Below are 23655 nucleotides of genomic sequence, written 5' to 3' on the forward strand. Positions count from 1 at the left end.
CTATGGGAGAGGAGTAAATTTTTACTGTGGAATGCCAGACAAGTTTTCCACTTGGATGATGTTCAGTTACGGTAAAAAAAAAAATTTATTTCCATTTTTATTTGGTTTCCAAATATAAAAAGTCAAGATTCTTACACCAATTATCTCAAATGAGACCATGCAAAGCAATTTAGAGTGTATACAACAATCATCCCCCCTTTCAGTTTTGCTGCTTTATACAACTGTTTGACAGAAAATTGAATGGCATGTGACAGAAAATTTCACCTTGTTTATTAAAAAAAATACACACACACACACACACACACAAACCCCCCCAACAACAAATATTCAGGATAGTTTGCTACTTTGTGTCTACAAGTCAACTTAACCTATATATTTAGGAGGCACATGGGACTGAAAACTTTAGCTGCCCAATTTTATCCATCTACCCCACAGAAAGCAGAAATGAGTCCCAACACTCTGTAAACTTTGGAGGGTTGAGATAGTAGACACTATTATCTATAGTAGATTCAACTGTTGAGCCTGAAAATGAAGGCTTTTTCTCCTTAACAGAAATCTCCTTATGGCCTTTCCTCTAATTTTGCTAGACTAGGTTCCAGAAGAATAGTGAAGAATCCCTTGTGTGAAATTCAAAGTGTGACAGCTGTATTCTGTTGCATCATACAAATTTTTGCTAGTTGCATAGACTAAAGACAGTTGGTTTGCTAAATGGCACTGAAGAAAATCCTGACCCGAGTGGCACTACTTAGTCCAAATGTTCTTGACCAAAAGAAATTATACAACAATATTTATAGGCTCACTTTTAAGAGATGGCTGACAATACTGTACATATTTTACATGTCAAATACATAGTCCAAGAGTTTATAAAATAAGTTCATGCATTATTACCTCTAAGAATATCATATACAAGATACCCCCCTCCCCCGGTACTTTGACAGCATTTCAGGTGGACATTTTTATATACAAAATCCAGTTTCTCTGCTGTGTTAAGGTATATAAAGAAACTTAAGAGATTACTGAGAAACAACAAAATCTTAAGTCCACTGAAGATTCAAAGTGTCAATCTGTGGATTTAAAATGTTTCTTTTTAAAAAACACGCAGGATGCATAACCTCTGTACAAAGAATACAAAAATTCTGGATGATCATGTTTGATCATACTACATAATTTAGAATGAAATGTCATTGGTTAAGTTTTTCTACTTTACTCATTCCTCTTGACAGCATTAATTTGTGAATATTTATATTTAGTTCAGCTGCATTTATGGCACAAGATCTTTTTCAAAACAGTGGCACCGATTTTCCTTAAGTGTAACAGCACTCTTTAGCAGCCATTATATTTTTAAAGGTTAACAATTTGTAGAATGTACAACTATACTTACTTTCTACTCTATACTCACCAGTTACAATATTTACAAGGCTAATACCTACATAATGATCTTTCACTCTCTCCCCACCGCATGTCTTATTCAAAGGTTTTTGTCTGAGTTGTTTGGGAAAGTACAGGAGTTTCAGACAAGGTACCTGTGTGTGTCTCAATGGGATTCTTGATTCCAAGTGAGTATAAAGACAAGACAAAATAATTCTTAGTTCAGGTATATTCCAGTGCCCCAACAGTTAGTTATAGGATAAATAGTACTTATTGGCAACGTGTAAAAGATGATGAGACATTCTCAGGTGTCCTAATAATCTAAGTCTGGAACAGCCGAACAGCAAGAAGGCCACTGCAGTCACCACTGACTACCATTTGAGGTTAGACTCTAATCCTGTGGTCACTACTGGTAACCAGTAAGTTTAACTAAAGAGGGGTCAGTAAATTCAAAAACTGGAAATATATCTTTTAAAAGGAATTTACCTTGAGAGAATTATGGTTCTCCAGTATTCCGTGTAAAGAGATTATGGATAAAGGGAATTGGCGATTTAGCATGCTAACTCAAATCCCATGAATACAGTTTTTCATGTATTTACTATGTGCGTCTTTCTTACAATACCTCTAAAAATCACCAACTGTATATAAACCGTGTTAAAGGACTAGTGAGTTATAGGGGGTAACTGGCCATATCAGGTAGCTAGTGACATACCAGTTGTGAAAATTCAAGACAAATGAGTTGACAAATTCCTGAAAATACCAAAAAGTCCTTTGTCAAAATAGTTATTGGACCATACAGAAATAGTCCAAATCTGGAATTTAGAAATTAAAACTATGATCCTATGGAACAAGCTTTCAGATCAAACAGATTTAAGAATTATTTTCGTAAATTTCTACAACAGAATTTGTTGACTATGTTAATGCTGTGATGAGAAAATAATTTAGAAGATATACCCATAAGTAAGCTGATCTGACAAGAAATCACAGACTGATGTCAAATGGACAAAAAACTGAACAAAATGCTATGAAAAAAATGAACTAAAATGGGGATGGGGTGGGTTGGGGGCAGAGTTAAGGCATCTAAAAAAAATTCCACATGGCTTTGGCTTATTAAAATATTTTACAATTTTTTTTTAGAGAAGATTTGAAAACATCTGAAAAACATGCAAATTGTTTGAAAATCCTGCATCGCAAATTCAGTTTGCAAGAGTCATTCAGATGTTTGCCAAGGAAAATAAAAGAGACCTCTCCCCACAAGACTGCACTTGGGAGGTCCTCCCAGTTCTATCTTATACTGGATGGCAACCCAGAGGTCTGTGCGGCAGTCACAAATAAGGTGTTGTTATCTGGAAGGGAAGGGACCGTGGAATTTCCATTGGTTGGAGAACAACCCAGCTTTAGTTTTTCCAGATACTCTGCATGTACAGGCTTATGACACTGGAGAACTTTGATGGCATCTTCTACTTTGAACCACTCTCTCTTCCTTCCTACAAAATAGGACACTGGTCACTATATTACAATAAAGTCAATTTTAAAAAGTAGGCCATATGCTTTAACAATGCCCTTCACCCCCTCCCCCCACAAATAATTTTGTTTTTTCTGGAATGGCTTAGACAATAATATGTTGGGGGAAGAATTTTAAGATAATTCAAATGTGGACATACTGATCCTCTTTAAAAAAGGTAACCAAAATTAAAAGATGAAAATGGTATACAAATACAAAATACTTGAATTAAGAGAATCCAGATGGCAAAGGGAAAGGGAACTTACCTATATTAACAGAATCTTCCCAATCTTCTAGTATTTCAGTGACAGTAAGAACATAAACATATGTTCTATGCTTTCGGTCTTGATTCTGCTTGAATATAAAAAGAAAAGCATTTTACTCTCCAGGAGCTAGCCATTACACATTTTTGAGGGGAAAAAATTCAGTTGTGGCATACTACAGGTTAGCACATAGGGGCAAGTATAATCCAGTTGTATAACCCAGCACAGAAGTGAATTTTATGTAATACAAAATATGTAAAATGATGAAATTAGTTCCCCATAGTAAATGTTGCACTTTAATTTCAATGCATGTGTTTAAGAGACATTAAGTATTGATAGTTTAAAAGCTTTCAGGGCAACTATGCGCAGCCAAGGTTGAGAATGGGTTAGTCTATTTCTGGAATATTATCTTCTAGTCCTTTGGGCTCAAACTCAGTTTTTACCCATATAAAAACTGCCACCTTGTCTTGTCTCTAGATTCAAAATTAAACACAAGTTGGTTTTAAAATGAAGGGGTCATCCTCTCAAAAGTTAGCCTTGCTTACCGTAGTCTAGGACTTCAGATAATTGCCTGATAATAAATTCTATGCCTGACCTGGGGCTTGAACTCAAAACCCTGAGATCAAGAGCTGCTTGCTCTATGTTGCCAGAATTTTTTCCACCACAAACCACCTGAGTAATACACTCAATTCAAATAGTGTATTATGTCTTTGGGAAGGAACGGGACAACAAAAAAAAAAGGCATCTCTCACATAAAACATTACTGTTCTTATTAAGAACTTACTGTCTTATTTCTATGCCTGGAAAATCAATATATTTATTATGCTGTGTTCACAAATTCACTGAAATCACCAAGGTGACTAGGAAGGATAATCCTAATTTTCTCCTGTATTTTCTAAGGGGAAAGATACATTGGTTTACTATTTTCTGTTCAGAGTCTATGAATAAATTTAAATAGCATTTGTAATGCAGTTAATACTATTACCTACCTGTGTTAGAGAAGCTTTATTTATGATGTGAGAAGTTTTCTTCAAAAATCTTGTCAGCATATCGACAATGTGCTATTTGTACCATGGCTACTCTGAATTACAGAAAACCCTCAACATATTTTTCAGTTTAACCAGGAGATGGTGCTCTTCAGTTGGGTAAATCAAGTGCTGAATTCTGGGAAAGTCTGAATATTAACTTGAGAACTTTACTATTAACACAGTATTCTAGGAGTCATTAATTCTACCAAGTGTTGCACAATTTCTGAATTCTGTAGAAAGCCTTTTTTCTTTAAAAAAAAATTTATTGGGCGGGGAGGGAGAGAGAGGGAGGGCTGTGTGAGCGGGGGCAGGGGCAGAAGAAAAATCCCAAGCAGACCTCTCTGCTCAGCACCCAACGTCCCTGAGAGATCCATGACCTGAGCCGTAATCAAGAGTGGGCCACTTAACTGAGTCACCCAGGCACCCCCTTAAAAAAACCGTAAAAATAAAATGTTTACGGTTCTACAAGAAGGACTAAACTAACCCTTTAGTAGTATCTTGAAGGGAAATAAAGCCACAGTGTGTCAGGTACACCATGTATCTATGTATCTTTTTGTCTGACTCTTGGATGAAAAGATGAGAATAGCTTGTGTCTCATGATCCTTACCTTCCATAGAATACCTGCCAATTCCAAATTCCCTCTCCACAAATTCCATTCTGCCTTCAGTAATAACAGATTATACAAGAGAATTCTAAGCTTTTAGCATCTATTCTTTGTATCAGGGTTTTTTTTTAAACCTTCATACAGTCCTGTAGGGATAATAAAATCATTATTTGTGTATCATCTAATATTATGTGCTAAAGGCTAAGGGTCCATTTCCAGACAGTATCCACAAGAGTCCTAAACCCTTAGGTGATACTAAGGACACTGTACCTCCTAAAGAGTCTATAACTAAACATTATCAGTAAACCAAGAGATAGGTCTTTCTGTATCAGCTCTACTGTATTGTCATATAAAAATAATTACTACTGTAATAATGTATAAATTGATGGAATATGAAAGTAACTTTTACTTCCCTCCCTCTTAATCCTTATAAACTTACTTGCTTACCGATAGTTTTAAGAGGAAATGTCTAGCTCAGGTTGCTGCCAGATTATTTGGCTGGTCAGGAAAGAATCATTAATTCTATTATTTGAAAGGATTACTTTTGTTACTCACCTCAAATATGCCCAGGAGTCTGCCTAATTTTCCTTTGACTCCAGCCTATTAAAAAAAAGGATGAAATGTAAAACTGTTACCTTTGCTAAGAAAATTTACATTAAGGTTATTTTCTGGCTATTTCAACCCTTGGATCTAAGCACAATAAGCCCTCCTATACCAAGCCTGCTTCTGTAAAAGTTTTTTTTGGTTATGCCAAGATTCACAACCTGTGGTTTGCTGTAAGACATGGCTTAATTTATTCCATATGCAAGTTCAGACTGATCAGATTGTCATTTCATTTATTAGAACTGACAGGGATTGGCCAAAAATTAAGATTTTCTACCAATTTGGGACAAACTTCATGAATGAAAACAGAACTTTTCCATATGAACTGATAAAGGATTTACCCTTCTTAAAGTACTGTCTTTCCGCCCTTTTTTTTCCCCCACATGGCTCAGGAGGTACAATTTTCTTCTCTATGTTACTCTTCGACTGCAGAATCCTCATTACTTTTACCCAGTTCTGTAACAGACTGACTGGAACTTCAAATCCACACCACAACTAACACATTGGTACTTGCTGTCTCCTCTGTCTACGACTTGTGTTCCTCCATCAGGAAGCTGCTCATCCTTCAAGACCCATCTCTATGAAACCTTTGTAACTACACACCAAGACCCAGTGAGAACATTAGCATCTGCTTCCCATTTATACCCTAACTTGCTGCTCAATTTATAGCACTCAAATCTATGCTATTCTGCCTCTGAGTAAAAGCAAGTTCTATCTATAAGCCACTGTTAGAAGATAAGCAGGCCACTATGCTTTTGTGCATGGGTGTGTGTGCCATTTTCCTCAACTTTAAGACAAAACAAATAAAGGCCGTTTGCTTATTCATCTGAGAAAGAATTACAGGGCATGAGTGATGTCTCTGTGCATTCCTGCAGGGCATTCTAGGTGTATCACTAACTGCTCTGACACGAGGCCACCATATTACGTACTCATCACTGATCAGGCTTATTGTCTGTTACGCAATTCTGGGGGACGTCTACATTGCTTTTAGCTCTATTTTACCAGGTAGAAAAAAATACCTGCTTAGCAAAAAAATGCTAGCTATAGTTGCCTGCTTAAAAATGTTGAACCAAACAAGAGAGAGCACCCAGGTGACCTGCCTGTCCGTCTTCTGAGTGCATGTAGCCCGAGCGCCCCCTCCCCCCCCCCCGACACTGTAAAACCTCCAAGTGCACAAGCACATATGTTTGAGAGGAGAGCAAACAAGCTACCATGGTCCATCTCACCTCTTCATAAACCTCCCTCACGGCTGCACCGCCGGGTTCCTCCTCCGGCTCCATGCCTCCTCCAGGGACAATCCACTGGTCCGGGTACCGGCTGCTGCTCACGAGCAGCACCTGCAAGAAGGAGCACCACCGTGCATGGCCGCTGCACACGGAGTGCCGCGCCCCAGACAACACCCTCAACCCGCCGCCGCGGGCCTGGGAATGTAAGCCCTTCCAGGTCAACCCGCCTTTCAGGGTCATTCAGATTAGGACGGGTGCACATTCCACCACAAACAAGCAGCCGACAGCTTCTGTACACACCGTCTTTCGGAATTCTGAATTCAACAGTATTGTGTTCACATTACTACACCATCCTGAACCTAATGAAGTTACTTCAACTACCAGATTCAATTCGTGAAACTCTCCAATTCTTGGAGACTCACAAAAGATTGAAGCTGAGACTCCGTTTACTAGTCTCAGCTGTATGCACTTAGGTTTGTGGTCGTAATGTCTGTTTTTTCAGTTACAGAATCTGAGTATTCTCCCAAATTTAAGGGTATGTGACCCCAGGCACATCACCCCGTTCCCTCACCTATAAAATGTATGAATACTTAAAAGATAACCGAGACTGTGAGAAAGGAATAGGGAAACTCACATAAAGCCAATGCACGGCAGAGTTCCCGTTATTTTTACACTTATGATTGGGTGGAAAGAAGTACCCTTCATATTCCAAACTAATTATAAATGAACAAAAGTCACTTTTGATTAACAGGCAGCTATAACTTATGATCTAGAAGACGAATGGCAAGCTACAGTGAGTGCACTGCTTGTTTTTGTACTGTCTGTGAGCTAAAAATGGTTTTTATATTTTTAATTATATGAAATTCAAATTCCAGTGTTCATAAAATTTTATGAGAACCTAGCCACACTCATTCATTTTTTACGTGCTGCTTATGGCTGCTTTCATGCCACGACAGCAGAGTTGGGTAGCTGCAACAGAGACGGTGTGGCCCACAAAGCCTAAAATATCTGGCTCTTTACAGAAGTCTGCAGACCTCAATCAAGATTAGCATTAACCTTGAAATATGCACTTTTTTTTAAAGCAGAGTATCCCAGAGGTTCATTAAGTGCCTGAAGCAAGAATTATATATCTAATAAATGAAAATTTGTGGGCCAGAGTAGGTTAAAATTCACCCAAGTTAAAACAACAAAGGCTATGATAAATAACCAAACGAGGTTTGTGAAGTAACAGATGCCTTAACGAACGTGAACAAAAGTGTTTACAAAGTTACCTTAGTATACTGCCTTCACCAACATAAGCCATTCTCACCAGATCAATCAATTCAGAGCAAAGTTTAATCCCGGACGTGGGCGCTTCTTTTCTGCCCTGCCCTGCATGCCCGTAGGTCGAGCTGCCCAGCCCCCTCCCTCCTGCCAGAGCAGCCACTGGCCTTGAGAGTTCACAGCCAGCACAGGATTCGCCTCCCATGGAGGAGGCCGCCAGAACTCAACCTTCCCCACTGGAAAGTTCCAGGCTGACAGTAAAATAGTTCAGCAACTCCCACCTTTCCCCAAAACCTCTAAAATACTGAGCTGGAAGGAACACCTATCCAGGCACATATCCCCTCAATTTGAAAGCTAAGCAGAGCAGCAAATTGTGACCTATGGACACACCATCACTGCAAATTGGTGATCCATCAATGTTCAAGGGGTCTGAGCATTATTTCTCTCATTCTTGATCCGGATAGGACTCTATTGCTTTTTTTTTTTTTTTTAAAGATTTTATTTATTTATTTGAGAGAGAGAATGAGATAGAGAGCATGAGAGGGGAGAGGGTCAGAGGGAGAAGTAGACTCCCTGCTGAGCAGGGAGCCTGATGTGGGACTCGATCCTAGGACTCCAGGACCATGACCTGAGCCGAAGGCAGTCGCTTAACCAACTGAGCCACCCAGGCGCCCGAGGACTATTGCTTCTACCAGCTTTATTCCTTCAAATGAGTAACTGGCAGAACAGTGCAAATCCAGAGGAAGCACTGTAAATTAATAGCGGATACATCATTATTAAAATATTTAATGGCTGGGGCGCCTGGGTGGCTCAGTCAGTTAAGCGGCTGTCTTCTGCTCAGGTCATGATCCCGGCGTCCTGGGATCGAGCCCCAGGTCAGCAGGCAGCCTGCTTCTCCCCCTGCTTATGCTCTGTCAAATAAATAAATAAAATCCTTTTAAAAATATTTTAATGGCTGACATTGAAGGTATCACCAAGTCAAAATATAGCAATTTTGGTAAAATGAAATGTAAGACAGGTTTACATTTAAGCTTTCTTAAGTATTAGCAAACAGGGCTTACATATCAAAATTAGAAACTAAAGAGCCAGAATAAGCAAATCTAGTAAGAATTAGAAAACACTGGTTTGAACCTGAAGATGTTTTGCAACTGTACAGATCACAACCAAGGTGTGTTTCACTACTGGATGCACACAATGAAGGCTGCTCATCTACCTTTCAGTGCACCAGTGTTGTCCTCTGTAAAAGCAAGTGCCCGCCCTTGTAGGGCTGTTGAGTGTTACTGAGAATTAAATACCTTAAGTCCTGGCCTAGGCACTTGCTGTTGGCCCTTACTAGCTATTCGGCTTTCCCACCAGTGGAGTTGAATCAGCTCACCAAGAATTAGGCTTTCCCCCCAAATTTTGCCACTTGTATTTGTTTTATAATTACTGAGAGTTAATGATGAAATGAGGGCAGAAAGGAATTATCAAAAAGACTACAAAGATTAATTAAAGGTGGGTTATTAAAAACTATCAAATTAAGTACGGATGAGACTACTATAAAAGACTGGAAAAAGGAAATTTAAAAATCCAGAGTCTTCAAGGTTCAAATTCTTTTTTTTTTTAAAAGATTTTATTTATTTGACAGAGAGACACAGCGAGAGAGGGAACACAAGCCAGGGGGAGTGGGAGAGGGAGAAGAAGGCTTCCCACTGAGCAGGGAGCCCAATGCGGGGCTCGATCCCAGGACCCTGGGACCATGACCTGAGCCGAAGGCAGACGCTTAACAACTGAGCCACCCAGGCGCCCCAAGGTTCAAATTCTTTAAACAAAGCGAAACTGCAAATCAGATTTCACTTTTTATTTTATTCAAAAGGGAGGTTTTCGGAGGATCTATGGTATTCCGAGGCTTTGGCCTATATTGAGACTGGCAAATGTATGTTTTTAAGTTAAAACAAAAATGCTTAAGGTATAAAAGCATACGTCTTGCATCAAGGGAAGAGTAAACCACAACTTCTGTTTCTGTGCAGAGCTGGAGGCCTCTTTTCCTGATTACTAGGTGTGGGTTACAGATAATCTAGTTTTTATTGCCTGGCTGAAATTCTTACTACCCAATTCTATGCTCCTTAAGAAACTTCCTTGATTACCTTCATAATGGGACAGGACACTGCAGGGGCTAGCTACTGGAAAAGTACATCCTTATTTAGTAAACAGGGAGTTTCAAAGCCACTGATATTCTTAATGTTTGAGTCCTGAAAAAAATGAAACTCAGTGTCATGTATCTAGGTCAATGATAATTCCCATTTGTCCCAAGATAGTCTTTAAGAGATAAATTACGTAAGGTTAATAATGTTGAAAACCCATTAGTAGAGTCTGTCTCCTTTTCTGAACACTTATGCTTCCAATTAAATCCAAATCTTTAATCTGCAATCTAAGGACATCATTCACATATGAGTAAATTTATCTTCTAAAAGTCAGTGACATGGAATCCCTGTATGCTTCATAAATTATTTTTTTAGAAATGTATGAAAAGAAGTGTACAGTTTTGGATAAATGATTTAGGTAGAATCTGAGAACTTAACACGCAAGAGTCCCTTGACATTCCAAAATGATTAAATTTTATTGATCAAACCATCAACTTCAAATGTATCTTTCCAAAATGATACATTTAATAAACAAGTAATTAGTATCTGCAGTATAGAAATGACCAGCATCTAAACTAGCTTAAAAGATTTGATAGTGAGTCTTCAGTGATTAAACAGATTTGGAAACCAGTATGCTTCATTAAATATTTGCCTACTCATCTAGAGTACTTCAGAGTTCAAATGAGGTCAAGGCCACATTTGTATGTTTGTTATGTTATGTAGGGGAGAGTGGTGGTGGTGATTATCTACCAGGGTAGAAGAAATGAATCTGAATAGCATTAAGTAGAGACAAAGATGAATTAAAATCCCTCCTACATGCTAGAAGAATCTGAGCATATAGAACCCCATCACAGATTATTCAATATCCTCAAAAAAAAGCCATCTAACATTTCTACAACATCCTCAATCTAGATCTGTAATAATAGCTTTAGCATGCTTACTAATGCTCTAAAAACATTATTACTGAAGTAACAAAAAGAAGTTATAAGATCTAAGTAAGAGGATATACCAATAGCTGACAAATCCATACCTGGTTGTTCATAGGTTTTAAATTCCTTTTCAGATACCTTTCTAGGCATATTACATTTTGTGTATCCAACAAGATGACAGTCTGCCACATTAGTGACAAGGTGACAGAAATGAAAGTAGACATTCAACCTTCCAGGTAAGCCAGAGCCGAGCAAAGGAAGATTTATAAAAAGGAGGTTAGTCAACCCACCAGGCTGCAGAATGAGACCTGAATCAAACTCAACCTCAAAGCCAGTGCTGTTAGAGTAGTGAAAAGTGAAGACATTTCCTTGATTCAACCCGCCCACCTTCATATAAGCATTCCTGCTACTGTACTATCAAACCCCAACCCCTCCTTCCATGTATTGAATAATTACCAGAACACAACACCATTCACTTATCACTGTTAAGAAGCCATTTCTCACAGTTGTCTTTTTCTTAGACACTTAATGTTTTAACCATTTGGAATATAAGTACTTCCCACTTTAAGTAGCAACAGTATAGCGATAATGGTCTACTTGGAACCAGCCCTGAGTCTTCCTGGACAAAGGTTTGTCTATGAATTGAAGTAATCTACAGTATAGATTCTATATTCCGTATCACCTAAGTAAGTCGTCCTCACTGGGGGTGTGTTAGAGCTTGTAAACGAAAAAAAAATGCCGTTCAAGGTTTATGTGATGCAGTTATGCCTTCAGAAGATGGAGGTACTTGAAATTCTTAGTCCTATACACCAAGAGGCCCCCAAATGTCCTTTGTGTTTCAGCTTTTACCCTTATAACTGTTCTTGGTCACAGCCTGATTCTGGGAACAACTAGTCACTACAAATGACTACTCCTGGGGGCGGGGGTGGGGGGGGGAGCTATCTAGAGAACCTCTCAAATGATTCCTAAATCGAAGAATGAAGTTTTATTTTGTGAATTATAGCTATTAGAAGCTGTACTGGGGTTTTTGTTCTTTCTTCCCACATTATCATGAACTAGGATGCATGAATGGTTAAACTACCTCTACCATAGTAACAATATTATAGACATTTAGCCAAAATTAGGCCAGCAAGCAGCATATTAGGAACACCCAGTGTGCACACAGACATTTTAAAAGATCTTAAGTTATAACAATGATTTTTGTATCCATTAACCAGCTACCTACTGTTATTATTAAACAAATTAGTACTACTTTTTGGACTACAGAGGCACAGTCCTATAGGAGCATCAGAAATAACAGCTCATTTTGGGAAAATGTGCTTAACCCATATTAGATTATTGCTAGCTTGGAAAAAGATCAAAATTCAAAATCTGAGGTATGGGTTCTACTGAATGTGTATCACTTTTGCACCATCATAAAGTCGAAAAACCACAAGTTGAACCATTGAAGTCAGGAACCATCTGTATGGGATTGGTAGATAGATGAATGCTAAGTTGGGCTGATGACATTTTCTTCTAGCATGTCAGTGTTTTGAAGCTATGGGTAAGCTTTCTTTCACACATTACAGAAAGCCTTAGTGATATATATACCAAGAGCCTGAAACAGATGCAAATGGTACAAAAATGCCTTCCCTTGAAGGAAGTGGCTGAGTGGCAGAAGCAGCACTTTAGGTCTGGGAGAGCTGGAGGCAGAGAGGACATTTCCCTATGTTTAGAAAAGGCTGTCTTTGGATAGTTAACTTTCATAAAAGTGGTCTCCATTTGAAGCAAGTATCTTCAAGGACTTAAATCTGAAAGGACTTCTGCGGAAGTATAAGCCCCAGAGTATACATCTGAAAAGGCAGACTGCCTATTGATCCCAAGCGTACAAATTTTAGTAGAGATTTACCTGTACTAATATTTCTTATTAAGATTGTTTTTATTAGGGCTCTGGTTTTAGAGTTCTGCTTTCCCTACCAAGTCTTTTTAGGACTCTGCTTTCCCTCCCAAGGCCTACTTTCAGTGCATGATTTTGTAGAATTCAGACATTTAGTTAATACACGTTTGGCATTTAGCAGACTGTAGAATGCAGTCCCTGGCTCAAGGAGCTTAAAAGTTAAGTAGGGCAGTAAATCCAAATGGAAGAGTAGGGGGGCAGTCTTTAAGACTGTTTTGTTAGTGTTTCTCACTCACAACTGTGCCTGGATTCCACCCCAGAATCAAGTCATTTCTATTTCTCTTTTTAGCACTCTAACCTATTTTGCTGCCAGATCATCCTCAAGCTTGAATACATTAAAAATGTAAGGGTTCCTTGTTCAAAACTAAGTGTTCCTCTCCTGCCTAGCAACTCCTTAGCCTAATAGTTAAGGTCCTCTTTTTCAACCATTATCTGTCCTATGCTATCCTAAGCTGTGGCTCAACTAACCCACAGCCCCAAGTTTTGCTGTTTGTGATACTTGGTCCTTTCTCTCTCACTGACTGAAATCCAGCTCCAGTGGATCTTAACCCTGGAGTGCGTGATGGTACTTTTCCCTTATTTCCTTTTATATCAGTCATTTGTCTATCTTCCTGCTAGAGTTATGTTTCTTAGGAGTTGACACTTCATCTCTACAACCCTGTTCAAACTATCATATATGCAGTATGTTCGAAAGAATCTATTTTTGGTTACCTTCTGTGAATGTATTATCCTCCTTCTCTGTACAAGCACAATATCCCAGCTACTCTATGGGATGCTTATTTGTCGGCTTGTGTGGAAGCCCAACTGCCAAAACTAAGGGTGGTTCCCTACAGGAAAAACTAGCTAGAGAGGATCAAATGAACAGGAGATTTAGAAATAAAGCACCTGGGGTCAAAATTATCTGCCAGCTTCTTTGACCTTGGGACAAATTATGTCTGCTGCCTAATTTCTTCCTGTACAAATGCTAATTCTTATTATTTACCTCACAGGGACGATAAAATGGGCAAATATAACCCCCCCCCCCAAATAAGACTGTGCTGTTAGGACAACCTTCTTTCCTAAAATAACCTGTTCTCAACTATGGGCTACTGAGAACGCCTTCAGTACAAGGACAACCATACTGGAACACTGCGTAACTTTTTCTGGTCAAACAGCAATTACCATTTTATTTCAATTGACACTCTATAAACATTTCATCCTAAAATAAGGCATACATTTAAATCTCCCAACCAGGACCTAGGTATTGTTAACCCAGTAGGGGTGAAAATTCTCACCTATTAGCACTGAGAAGAGGTGGATTCAGTCTGTTTTGTATCCTATCCTTGGAAGGCTACCAGTATAATTTAAACAGAGTGGGAATAAATTCATAGCAAAACAGCAAGATGTCCAGGAAAGCTAATAGGGTTCACTTTGTAACTATCATATAATAGAAAGAGCCCCAAATATACACAGCTACAGAAATGGAGATCCTAAAGAGATAAACCACACATAAAGGTTGGCTGTGCATTTTACTTAGAGAATTCTAGAGCCTTCCCTTAGTACATATTCTGACTTGGTTTCTCAGTCTGCACTGTACCAGATTTACCAAGTTTTACGTAACAGATTTCTCTAATACTCCAGAGCTTGCTCCTTACTTCATTTTATCTAATGGCAGTAGTCTCTTGACTCAACTAGAGGCTAGGAATTTAGCATTTATTACAGTAGGAACAACTTCCAAGCACAAACGTAATTCACTGATCTACTAAGGTGATTTCTGAAGCTCTCTTCAGGCTTTGCTTTACCATTCACACAATACAGATCATTTCAATTTCTTCCCATTTCCTGTATTTTCTCCTGGGAACGGTTTTGTTTTTTGTTTTTTTTTAAACAAAGCCTGAATTCCAAGCTCAGGTTATGGCAAGACTTCAAAGTCGTCACTCCCAGAAAGGCTTGGTCCCAAGCTCAGCCTCACAAAATCTCTCATTCAGCAAATAGCGTGCATCCAATTGCTAAGGAGCCCTGTGCCAAGAGCCCAGCATCAGGAACAGGGACTGGATCCTGAATTCTGTCTACCACTTCCTAATTATGTCATTTGGGGAAAGTACTTACGACCTGCCACCGTCTCCTCACCTATAAACCAGCACTAAGAGGATGAAATGTAACAAACTCGGGTTTTCAGGAAAGCACTCAACTAAGAATGTGATTACACAATAGTGAGCAAATCAGACAAGATCCCTGACCTATCTTGATCACTTCGGGCTATTTTATATTGAAAGCTCGTTTTTTCCTAACACGGCCCTTCCCTCAACGATTTTCTAATCTTTTTAAAAACATCATATACTTAAGGCTGGTTGACTATTCTGTGAATGTTACATCTTTCCCCTTCCACTTTCTAGCTCTCCAAAGTGGGCCCAGTCATAGATGCAGACCTGTTTCTTCGGAAAACTCAAGAAAATTTACGTTTTAACACTTAAAGGCCCCCAACTGAGGACTGATCAACACTAAAAGGCTTGGTTTCTTTCCAAAAAATAAAGGCAAGACAAGAGTTTGAAGAGCACCATTCTGAAGCACTTTGATTTTTGTTAGCATAGTAAGAACTATGCTACCGAGTGTACACCATGTCATACTCATCCTAACTACACGGATTAGCAATAAGGAAGCCATTAAAATTTCCCGTCTCCAGCTTTAGCCTGGTATTTTACTGGACACAGTTGGTTATGGAAGCAGAACTCTGTTAATTTTTTCCCTAATGATTTTAGGAGTGGCAATACTTTATAAAAGATTTTCATGGCTACCAATCAACTATTATTGCCTTAAGCAAATTTAAAACAGTGAACCATTTTTAAAGTAAATAAATGTAACTGAAATAAGGAAAACCTCAAGGGCCTCATATCAACCCAACGCAGGAGCGTAAATTACAGAAGATTGACTGCTTACTCCTAGAACAAGAAAGGCTGCTCCTCTCCAGATGTCAAACCAAACACAGCAAAATAAAGAAGCCTTGATAAAATATGCTGAGAGCTAGAGATTAGGGTCTGAAAATGGCAACTTTGCCGACCTCTAACCTTCTTCTCCCTCTGGCGTTATTCCACATTTTTCACTAGCCATCTTTCTGCTGTCAGAAAACTTTAAATGAGGAGGCCATTAAAAATATATATATGTACCAAGTATAATTATGCCAAGTGCTTGCGAGTTAAGGGTCCACTTAAAAGTGGGATTTTAAAAAACCAGACCGAATGGGGGTTTCATTTTAAAGTACGGCGTCTGTTTGGCTATTCCACAAACATCCCTAGGTTTAATCCGAAAACGCAAACTGCTGTAACGTGGAAGAAAAATGTAACAGAGGCAGAGGCATTAGAGCTTGGGCTGCAACACGCCATTTCTGCCGCCTCTGTTAGCACTCGAGGTTTATCTGGCTTTACACTCATTTCGCGTGTTAAAATGGTGACTCCCGCCAGAAGCGACCTCTACGGCCTGGGACCTTACCGCGGGCCGGGAGGCGTCTCGGCCTCAGGTCCTCACGACCGCCCAGCAGAACATAGGGCTGGGCCAGCCCCTTTGTCTCCTCTATCAACCCAGAGAAGGGAAGAAAGGAAGGAAGGAAGGAGAAAGGAAGGAAGGAGAAAGGAAGGAGGCAAGGAGGGAGGGAGGGAGGAAGGGAGGGCGGGAGGGAAGGAGGGAGGGGGCTAACTAATACCTCCCAGCCCCGGGGCCAGAAGAAGGGTCGGGCGAGGAAGGGGAAGGGCAAGGACCCCCACCCTGGCCCGCACCGGCCCCCCGCCCCTCGGCCCCCTCCGGCGCCCCGCCGCGGAGGGCACAGAGCGCGCTGGCGGCCCTCACCTCGTCCTCCTGCTCGCTCCGGAAGCACAGGCACGCCGCCCGCTTCTTGAAGCCCTCGCGGTCATAGGTCCGCGTCTGGTTGGGCTTGAACTTCATCATAGAGGCAGGCTCTTGCTGCCGCTGCTGCTCCGGCCGCCGCCGCGGGGACCCGGCCGCCGCCACCCCGCCGGGGAGTTGGGGCGCAGGCGAGTCGGGGCACAGGGGCGCCGGGAGGCGAGGCGGCGGCGCGGGGAGTGGCAACGAGGCCGGTCAGTCCCGGAGCCGGCGGCCGCTTCGACGTAGGGCAGGGCGCAAGCGCCGGTCACTGCAGCCCGGGTGCCGGAGAGGAAACGCCGCCTCTGCCCGGGCGTCCGCCGCTCTCCATGGAGCCCGCCGCCCGCTCGCCTCCGCTCCCTCCTGCTGCTGCTGCCGCTGCCGGCAACGCCGTCTCCGTCGCCGTCGCCGCCGGGGGAAGAGCGAGGCTCGATGCTCGATGCTCGCGCCACAAGGAGACAGTTATAAGAACTCGCGGCGACTAGGCAGCAACGCCGCAGCGACTTCGCACCGCCCCCACCGCCCCTATATTTAAGTGGGCCCGCGCAGCCCCGCCTCCGCGCGCCCCGCCCTGCGCGCGCCCCCGCGCCTGCGTGCCGGGACCGTTGCGGCGGGGGAGGGGCGGCGGGGGGCGGGGTCTCCGCCGCGCGGCCGCGTGGGTTCCTCGCAGCCTGAGAGTCTGGGGTTGCGTCCAAGCGCGGGCTGCCGGTAGCCCGCCAAAATACCCGTGAGGAGGAAGAGGCAAAGACCCCTCCTTCCCTGTTTATAAACACCGCTACCTGCCCCGTGGAGACCTTAAATATCATCTCCAGGAGAGGAGGTCCAACTACGTACATCCTCACAAAAAGTTGCACCCCGGTCAGGAAATGCCTGGAGGCATCGCAGCGATGGCAGTCTCCGCAGTGACTGACGTCCCGAATTCGCCCGTGAGGTGCGGGGAGACGAGGGGGTGAAGGCCTAGAAAGGGGAAGACGCTGATTAAGAGGGTTCGTTTGGAGGGTTTTAGGGGTTTTGCTTGTTTTCCAGAGGAAAGAGAGAAGGCACATTTCCTTTTTTTCCCCTTTCTTTTAATCTTTGGTTAGGGGGTCGTTTGTATTCTTTCAAGAGTCCGTTCGAGCTTGAATATTTCTTTGAAGCTATGGGTAGCATCTTCCACTTTGTCCCACGCTCCGGAATGTGTTCATTAATACTGGCAATGGCTAGTATTTACGAAGTGTTTTGTGCTTGTATTTCATGCTAAGTAACAGGCACAGCTAGGTACTGGAGCCACACGCTAAATAGAGTAGGATTTCTGCTATCTGGGAGTTTCAAGTCTTCTGGGGACTTGGGACGAACAACCTTTCCATTTCAGAGTGTCACTCACGTTTTAAGATTGGAGCCAGGAGGCCCCCGGTGTTAAGGAAGCCAACCCAATCCATCCTGCCCCCTCCACAGAGCCCAGGCTACTTAGTTCCAGGCACGTGTGACTCTTCGGTTTTCATTCCTAGAGGGCCTACTGTGTGCCAGACACTGGCATCTAAAACCAGCCCCTGCCCTTCCAGGATCTTTGGCACCTGAGAGCAGATATAGTCAGATATCAAACAATCACACGAGTACATGTAAAACTACAAATGTGATAAGGTTGAAGGTGGTGGAGGGTTTCCCAGGGAGATATGACCAGACCTGCGAGTCAGAAAAGGCTTCTTGAGGCAGGAGGTCAAGAGCTTTGGTCAAGGGCCAAAGGAGGGGGAGCTAAGGCCACCAAGAGCCTGGTGAACTTTCAAGGCTGAGGGAACTGGGACATATGTAGAGTCCAGTGGGAGAAGGAGCAAGGAGCAAGGAGTAAAGGCCCATGCGGCTGCAGAGGGGGTGGGGGTAGCTGGGTTCCACCTTTGGCCCAGGGGGCTGTGATGCCTGACTGTTCCCAGCCTGGGGTCCCTTGGAGAGTCCAGAGTAGGGCACTGGTCTTCCTGTTCTAGATTCTGACCTCCAGGTTCATGACCGCTGCATCTAACTTCATCATCTTCTTATCTCCAGGGCCAGGCAGATGCAAGTTTGTACAATAAGTTAATGTTGAATAAGTGATTTAAGAAATGAGATTTTACCATGGCACAATTGGAAATCTTATCAAGTCTGTGCAGGGACATTTTCCAAGACTTAGCGTTCTTACAGAAGCTGCCTGAAGTTTATTTCCCGATTTATAAACAGGGACCGAACACATGTAGCTAGGGGCTCCATTTTGGCTAATATGCAAATATTATTTTAAGATAAGTGGTTCAAATTGATAAAATGATTAATCTCACCATGGTCTTTTTAAATGATAAAGAACATTAAGTTTCTCTCTGCTTTAAAGGTCTAGCTTCTATTTTGTGTTCAGTGAATATTAGTTGATTGGATGTTGATCTACTCAAATCTTTCCCATTTCGTAATTACATGAGGTGAGGCATGAATCAGAATTAACTGAGGAGGAAAAGAGGAAGATGGCTGGAACAGACTCATTGAAGGGAGGAAAAACTGCACAGAAAACTGGCGAGCATGAGCATGGGACCCCTTGCTTCAGGTTCCAGACCATTGCATTTGGTTGAAAAGATCTTGAGTTCAGGTCTCACCTGCACCAATCACTAAATGTAACTTTTCTCACCTGTCAAATAGATGTAATATCATTTATACCATCTTCTACAAGACCACAGTGAATCTGAGGGTGCTTTAAGACTATAAAGCATTTAAACATAGGATATTATTAATAAGAACATTTTCTCTGGAGATCTATCCTCCTCCTCCGTTTCTTCAGGGAGTAGAGGAATAATGCAGAGGGCCAGGTGCTTGAAAGGACTGTGAGTTGTGAGGGAAGGGTTTTAAAAGGAATTGTGCAACAATTGATTTGAAGGGAAGAATGCTATTCTATAAATAACCACCCCCTACTTTTTTGTTAGTTTATTTATTTATTGAGTTAGTTTTTGCAATTATTTGAGAAACACCTGAGAGAAAAGGAAATTTTTGTCTGACTAAAATGATAGAATAGAGAAAGGCTGAATTACAATGCTGGATCTTCATTTTTCTATGTCAGTTCCTCAGTAGTAGGGTGCACACCCCAGCCCAAAGCTTCCTGCTTAGTATTGTCTAACAGGTATTATGCATCTGAAAAGCGCTTAGGCACTGTTTAAAGCTTAGATCATATCCAGCCAGATCACAGTTGAGATAGACATGAGGTTGTTTTTCCTCTGCAGGGCCAGTAAGGACTGGGCTACACCGGCCGGTTTCCTTGGGGATCAGAGTCCAATTTCAGGTTAATCCGTTTAGTGCACTTAGCGTAGTGTTGTCTTACCTGGAACTTACTACACACGGAGCCCTTTCCTGTACTATTTTCAAATACTTGAAGCCATCAGAGAGAACTAACATTCCCTCTCCAGGGTACTTCTTTTCCCAGGGTCTTTTTATGGGAGGCAGTACAATAGGGGTGCTGTGCAGGGAGCTTTCTGCTTTCTCTTGTAATTGACTCACAACGTTACCATAAAGTAAGTTCTATCTCTCAAGGTAAAACTGATCATGCCAAATCATCCCTTCCTATGTCTTTCCAATGATAATAATAGCTAGTCATTACTGAATGTTACTCAGTGCTGGGTGCTTGTCATGATCATATTTGAATGATCCCAACAGCAGCATTATGAGACAGCTACTATTTATCATCCCCATTTTACAGGCAAAGAAACAGGGATGGCCTTTCTCTCTTTGCAGCCAATATTCTTAACTCCTGCACTGTATCACTGTAAGCTTGTCTCGCCTCTTTTATTACATGGTAATTATTTTGTATGTGTTATGTTCTGACACTGGGATTTCTTTCCATTTTAAAATGAAAAAGCTTTGTTTAAGGTAGGATGGTAAGAGAAGCTCTTCTAGTGCAAAATGGAAGTGGAAGTCTTGATTACAATTTCATGTCATCTAAAGTGATTTTGTTTCTTTTACAAAAGGCACAGATTAGAATGGAATAAGCAATAAACTAAAGCTTTGGGATTAAAAATCCTAAAAAAAATTAATGCAACCAGCATTAGCAAGACTTTAAAAGAGACTGGTTTGCCTGTTTATAAACTTCTCTTTCATTGAAGTAAACAAATGATTTTCAGATTTACAACTCATTTTCTATTTCCTCAATTCCTATTTACTGCAGAGCCCTTTGCTTCACATGCATCATGTTTACGTGCAGTTCTGGGTGGCTAATAAAAGTGTTTACTGGGAAGCACAGCTCCCACTTTCCTTCTTTATCATTCAGGGGAAGGTATGCCAAGTGCTTATCTCCTCAGCAAAGGCAGTGACTAGACGTTTTCATCACCTTCTTCAGGACAGCATTTTAAACTCCTGCTTCATTCAGAATTGCTTCTTTTTGCTACATAACAATTCTGCTATTTTCATTTGAGGAGAAAAGCAAAAAAAAGAATGTTTGCCCATAAGAGACATGTTACTCAATTGTAATGTGTGGACCTTGTTTTGATATAGATTAAAACAAATGAAAAATAAACAAGAAAAAAGACATAGGGCGATTAGGGGATGTGGACACTGGTTTATGATATTAAGCAACTGTTGTTATTTTGGGGGGCTGTGATGTTTGAAAAGGGAACTCCTTACCTCTTAGAGATATATACTAAAACATTCAGAGCTGAAGTGATATGATATCTGAGATTTCCTTCAAAATAATCTGGGTTGTTGGAGCAGGGAGGATGGGTTGGGAGTGTGGAGGAAACTAGAGAGGCCATGAGCTGATTGTTGTTGAGGTTGTAAGCCATTAGGAAAATGGAGGAGAGGAAGGAAACCGAAAGGAGGAAAAGAGAAATATTTTATATTTCATGGGGCATGGAAATGAATCTCTGTTAGAAAGAAGCTGTACACACTCATAAGTATTAGATTCTAGAATGATGAGAATAACCAAAAGTGCAGTTTGCAAGTTATGCAATGTTTTTATAAAATATAAAATAGAGAAATAGGACATAAAAATTACCTGTGCAAAAAGTTGTGACCAATATTATTTCATGAATTGAAAAAAATTTAATGGTTATTTCTATGTGAAAATTTAATAGTGATTGATTTATCAGCATTCATCTTTGTGTGGTGAAACAGAATTTCATTCTTAGAACTAGACTACAATGGGCCCCTGGGTGGCTCAGTTGGTTAAGCGACTGCCTTCAGTTCAGGTCATGATCCTGGAGTCCCAGGATCGAGTCCCACATTGGGCTCCCTGCTCAGCTGGGAGTCTGCTTCTCCCTCTGACCTTCCCCCCTCTTGTGCTCTCTATCTCATTCTCTCTCTCAAATAAATAAATAAAATCTTAAAAAAAAAAAAGAACTAGACTACAAGCCCTAGGAGGGCGGAAAGCCCGGGTGATCCAGTGATACTTTAGTGTTACAACTCAGTTATAGGCTATGAGACAATCCATAGATATATGTTGCTGATTTCTTCTTTTGGCATAGTTACTGTATCATATATCATATTCCTGTATAGAAAATGCAAATACAATCACTCTCTCCGTTTCCCTCTGTCTCCTCTCTCCCTCTCTTTCTCTCTCTCTCTCTCTCTCTCTGGCTATTTATGCTGATTTTTAAATCTGTCCTTGATTTTTGTTTGTTTTGGTTTGGGGCTATATATATAAAATTATATATATTTACCCTAACTGAAGAATATGATCAACTCAGTCCTCAGAACCTGACATTTATTTCTCACAGTTTTGGAGATTGGAAAGTCCAAGATGAAGATGCTGGCAGATTCAGCATGTGCTGAGAACTCACTTCCTCACTCATAGATGGTTCCTGGTTCTTTGTGTCCTCACAAGGTGGAAAGGGCGAGGGAGCACCCCATAGTTTCTTGTAAGGGCACTAATCCCATTCTTGCGGGCTCTGCCCTGTGACTTAATCATCTCTTAAAGGCCCACTTTCTAATACCATCACATTGGGGTTTGGATTTCAACAGATGAATTTTAAAGTGACACAAACATTCAGTCTATAGCAAGTAGCTACACAAAGAACTGTAGAATTTCTCTTTAGGTGGGAGTTAGAGCTGGTGATTTGTTTGCGAGAGGAGACTTTTTAGAAGCACAGTTTTTATAGCATTTGACATAATATTGAGAAACATCAAGTGTACATATCAATGAAAAAATTGTGGCTGCTTTACTGAGCATTAATGGCAGCTTATGCTTTTTCCAAAACTATCCCTTTTTCTCCCTCCAACTAAAACCATATTTGGCAAGGACTTAGGCCAGTGATGGACATAGCGGGAAGGGTCAGGTGGATTTCCATATAAGGTAGACAGCAGAGTCCTATAGTTTTTGAACTGGAAGGGATTTTAGAGCTCATAGTCAAATCCCTTATTTTTCAAACATAACCTTTCTCTCTGGCTCTCACCCCTCTTTGGCTAACTCCTGCTTCAGGACTCCATTTAGAGACCCTTCCTTTAGGAGGCATAATTTCCCTTCTCCTACAAAGTCTGGTTGCAGTCCCTGTTTCTGTCCCCTGTGCTTTTTCCATGGTCACACTCTTCACTCGGTATTATAAATACTCTTTTCATTTTATTTTTTTATCTATTGCTCCCAAGAGATTCCAAACACTTGAGGTCAGAGGCCTCTGCTATATCTAAGGCCAGTTGTAGGGCCTGCACATAGTCATTCTCAAAAAGTATCAACTGAGTAAAGGAATGTACTTGAAAAACTCCGAGGCAAAATCATTTAAAAATAGGGAGAATTTGCTAGGGTACAGTGGACTAGGTGGCTGGACCAACAGGGAGAGAGCAGAACTGACAAACCAGGAAACATCATGGGAAAGGATAACAACAATATATAAGGAATAATAATGATAGCATCTCCTCAGTGCTTCCGAGGTGACACCCTGTGTCCTCATACTTTATAGATATTAACTCGTTTGTTCTCCACCAACATGCCCATTTTACCATGGGAATACTGAGGCACAGATGAGTTATATAACTTGTCTAGTTCACGA

General features: G+C 41.1%; 1 protein-coding gene and 1 long non-coding RNA gene across 7 annotated transcripts in view; one reads left to right on the forward strand and one right to left on the reverse strand.

Annotated features, from left to right (window-relative positions):
- Nucleotides 1-84: 84 nt before the first annotated feature.
- NUDT4 (nudix hydrolase 4) lies at nucleotides 85-17213 on the reverse strand. Of its 3 annotated transcripts, none has more exons than XM_025882565.2 (5): nucleotides 16667-17213; nucleotides 6597-6707; nucleotides 5323-5367; nucleotides 3139-3226; nucleotides 85-2855 (listed from the first exon to the last, which is right to left on the reverse strand). In XM_025882565.2, the coding sequence occupies exons 1-5, from the start codon at nucleotides 16763-16765 to the stop codon at nucleotides 2653-2655; spliced, it is 546 nt and encodes a 181-aa protein (XP_025738350.1). In that variant the 5' UTR covers nucleotides 16766-17213; the 3' UTR covers nucleotides 85-2652. The 3 variants fall into 3 exon arrangements, with proteins under 3 accessions (XP_025738350.1, XP_025738351.1, XP_025738352.1); XM_025882566.2 differs by having other exon boundaries at nucleotides 3139-3223; nucleotides 16667-17212; XM_025882567.2 differs by lacking the exon at nucleotides 6597-6707.
- A 158-nt stretch (nucleotides 17214-17371) lies between these two features.
- LOC112831211 (uncharacterized) overlaps nucleotides 17372-23655 on the forward strand; it is a 178882-nt gene continuing 172598 nt past the window's right edge. For all 4 annotated transcript variants that reach the window (XR_012380654.1, XR_003210095.2, XR_003210096.2 and 1 more), the window contains exon 1: nucleotides 17372-17630. This is a non-coding gene — a long non-coding RNA (uncharacterized lncRNA). The remainder of the gene's footprint in view (nucleotides 17631-23655) is intronic.

This window comes from Callorhinus ursinus, unplaced genomic scaffold (genome assembly GCF_003265705.2).
Source record: "Callorhinus ursinus isolate GAN/ISIS: 27379988/994484 unplaced genomic scaffold, GSC_fseal_2.0 scaffold14, whole genome shotgun sequence".
NCBI classification, from domain to species: Eukaryota; Metazoa; Chordata; class Mammalia; order Carnivora; family Otariidae; genus Callorhinus; species Callorhinus ursinus.

Coding starts and splice junctions, on each gene's coding strand:
- NUDT4 (XM_025882565.2), bottom strand. CDS start 16,765: ATGATGAAGTTCAAGCCCAACCAGACGCGGACCTATGACCGCGAGGGC. Junction 6,708..16,666: donor GGAGCGAGCAGGAGGACGAG/GTGAGGGCCGCC, acceptor TCCTTCTTGCAG/GTGCTGCTCGTGAGCAGCAG. Junction 5,368..6,596: donor TGAGGGAGGTTTATGAAGAG/GTGAGATGGACC, acceptor TTTTTTTAATAG/GCTGGAGTCAAAGGAAAATT.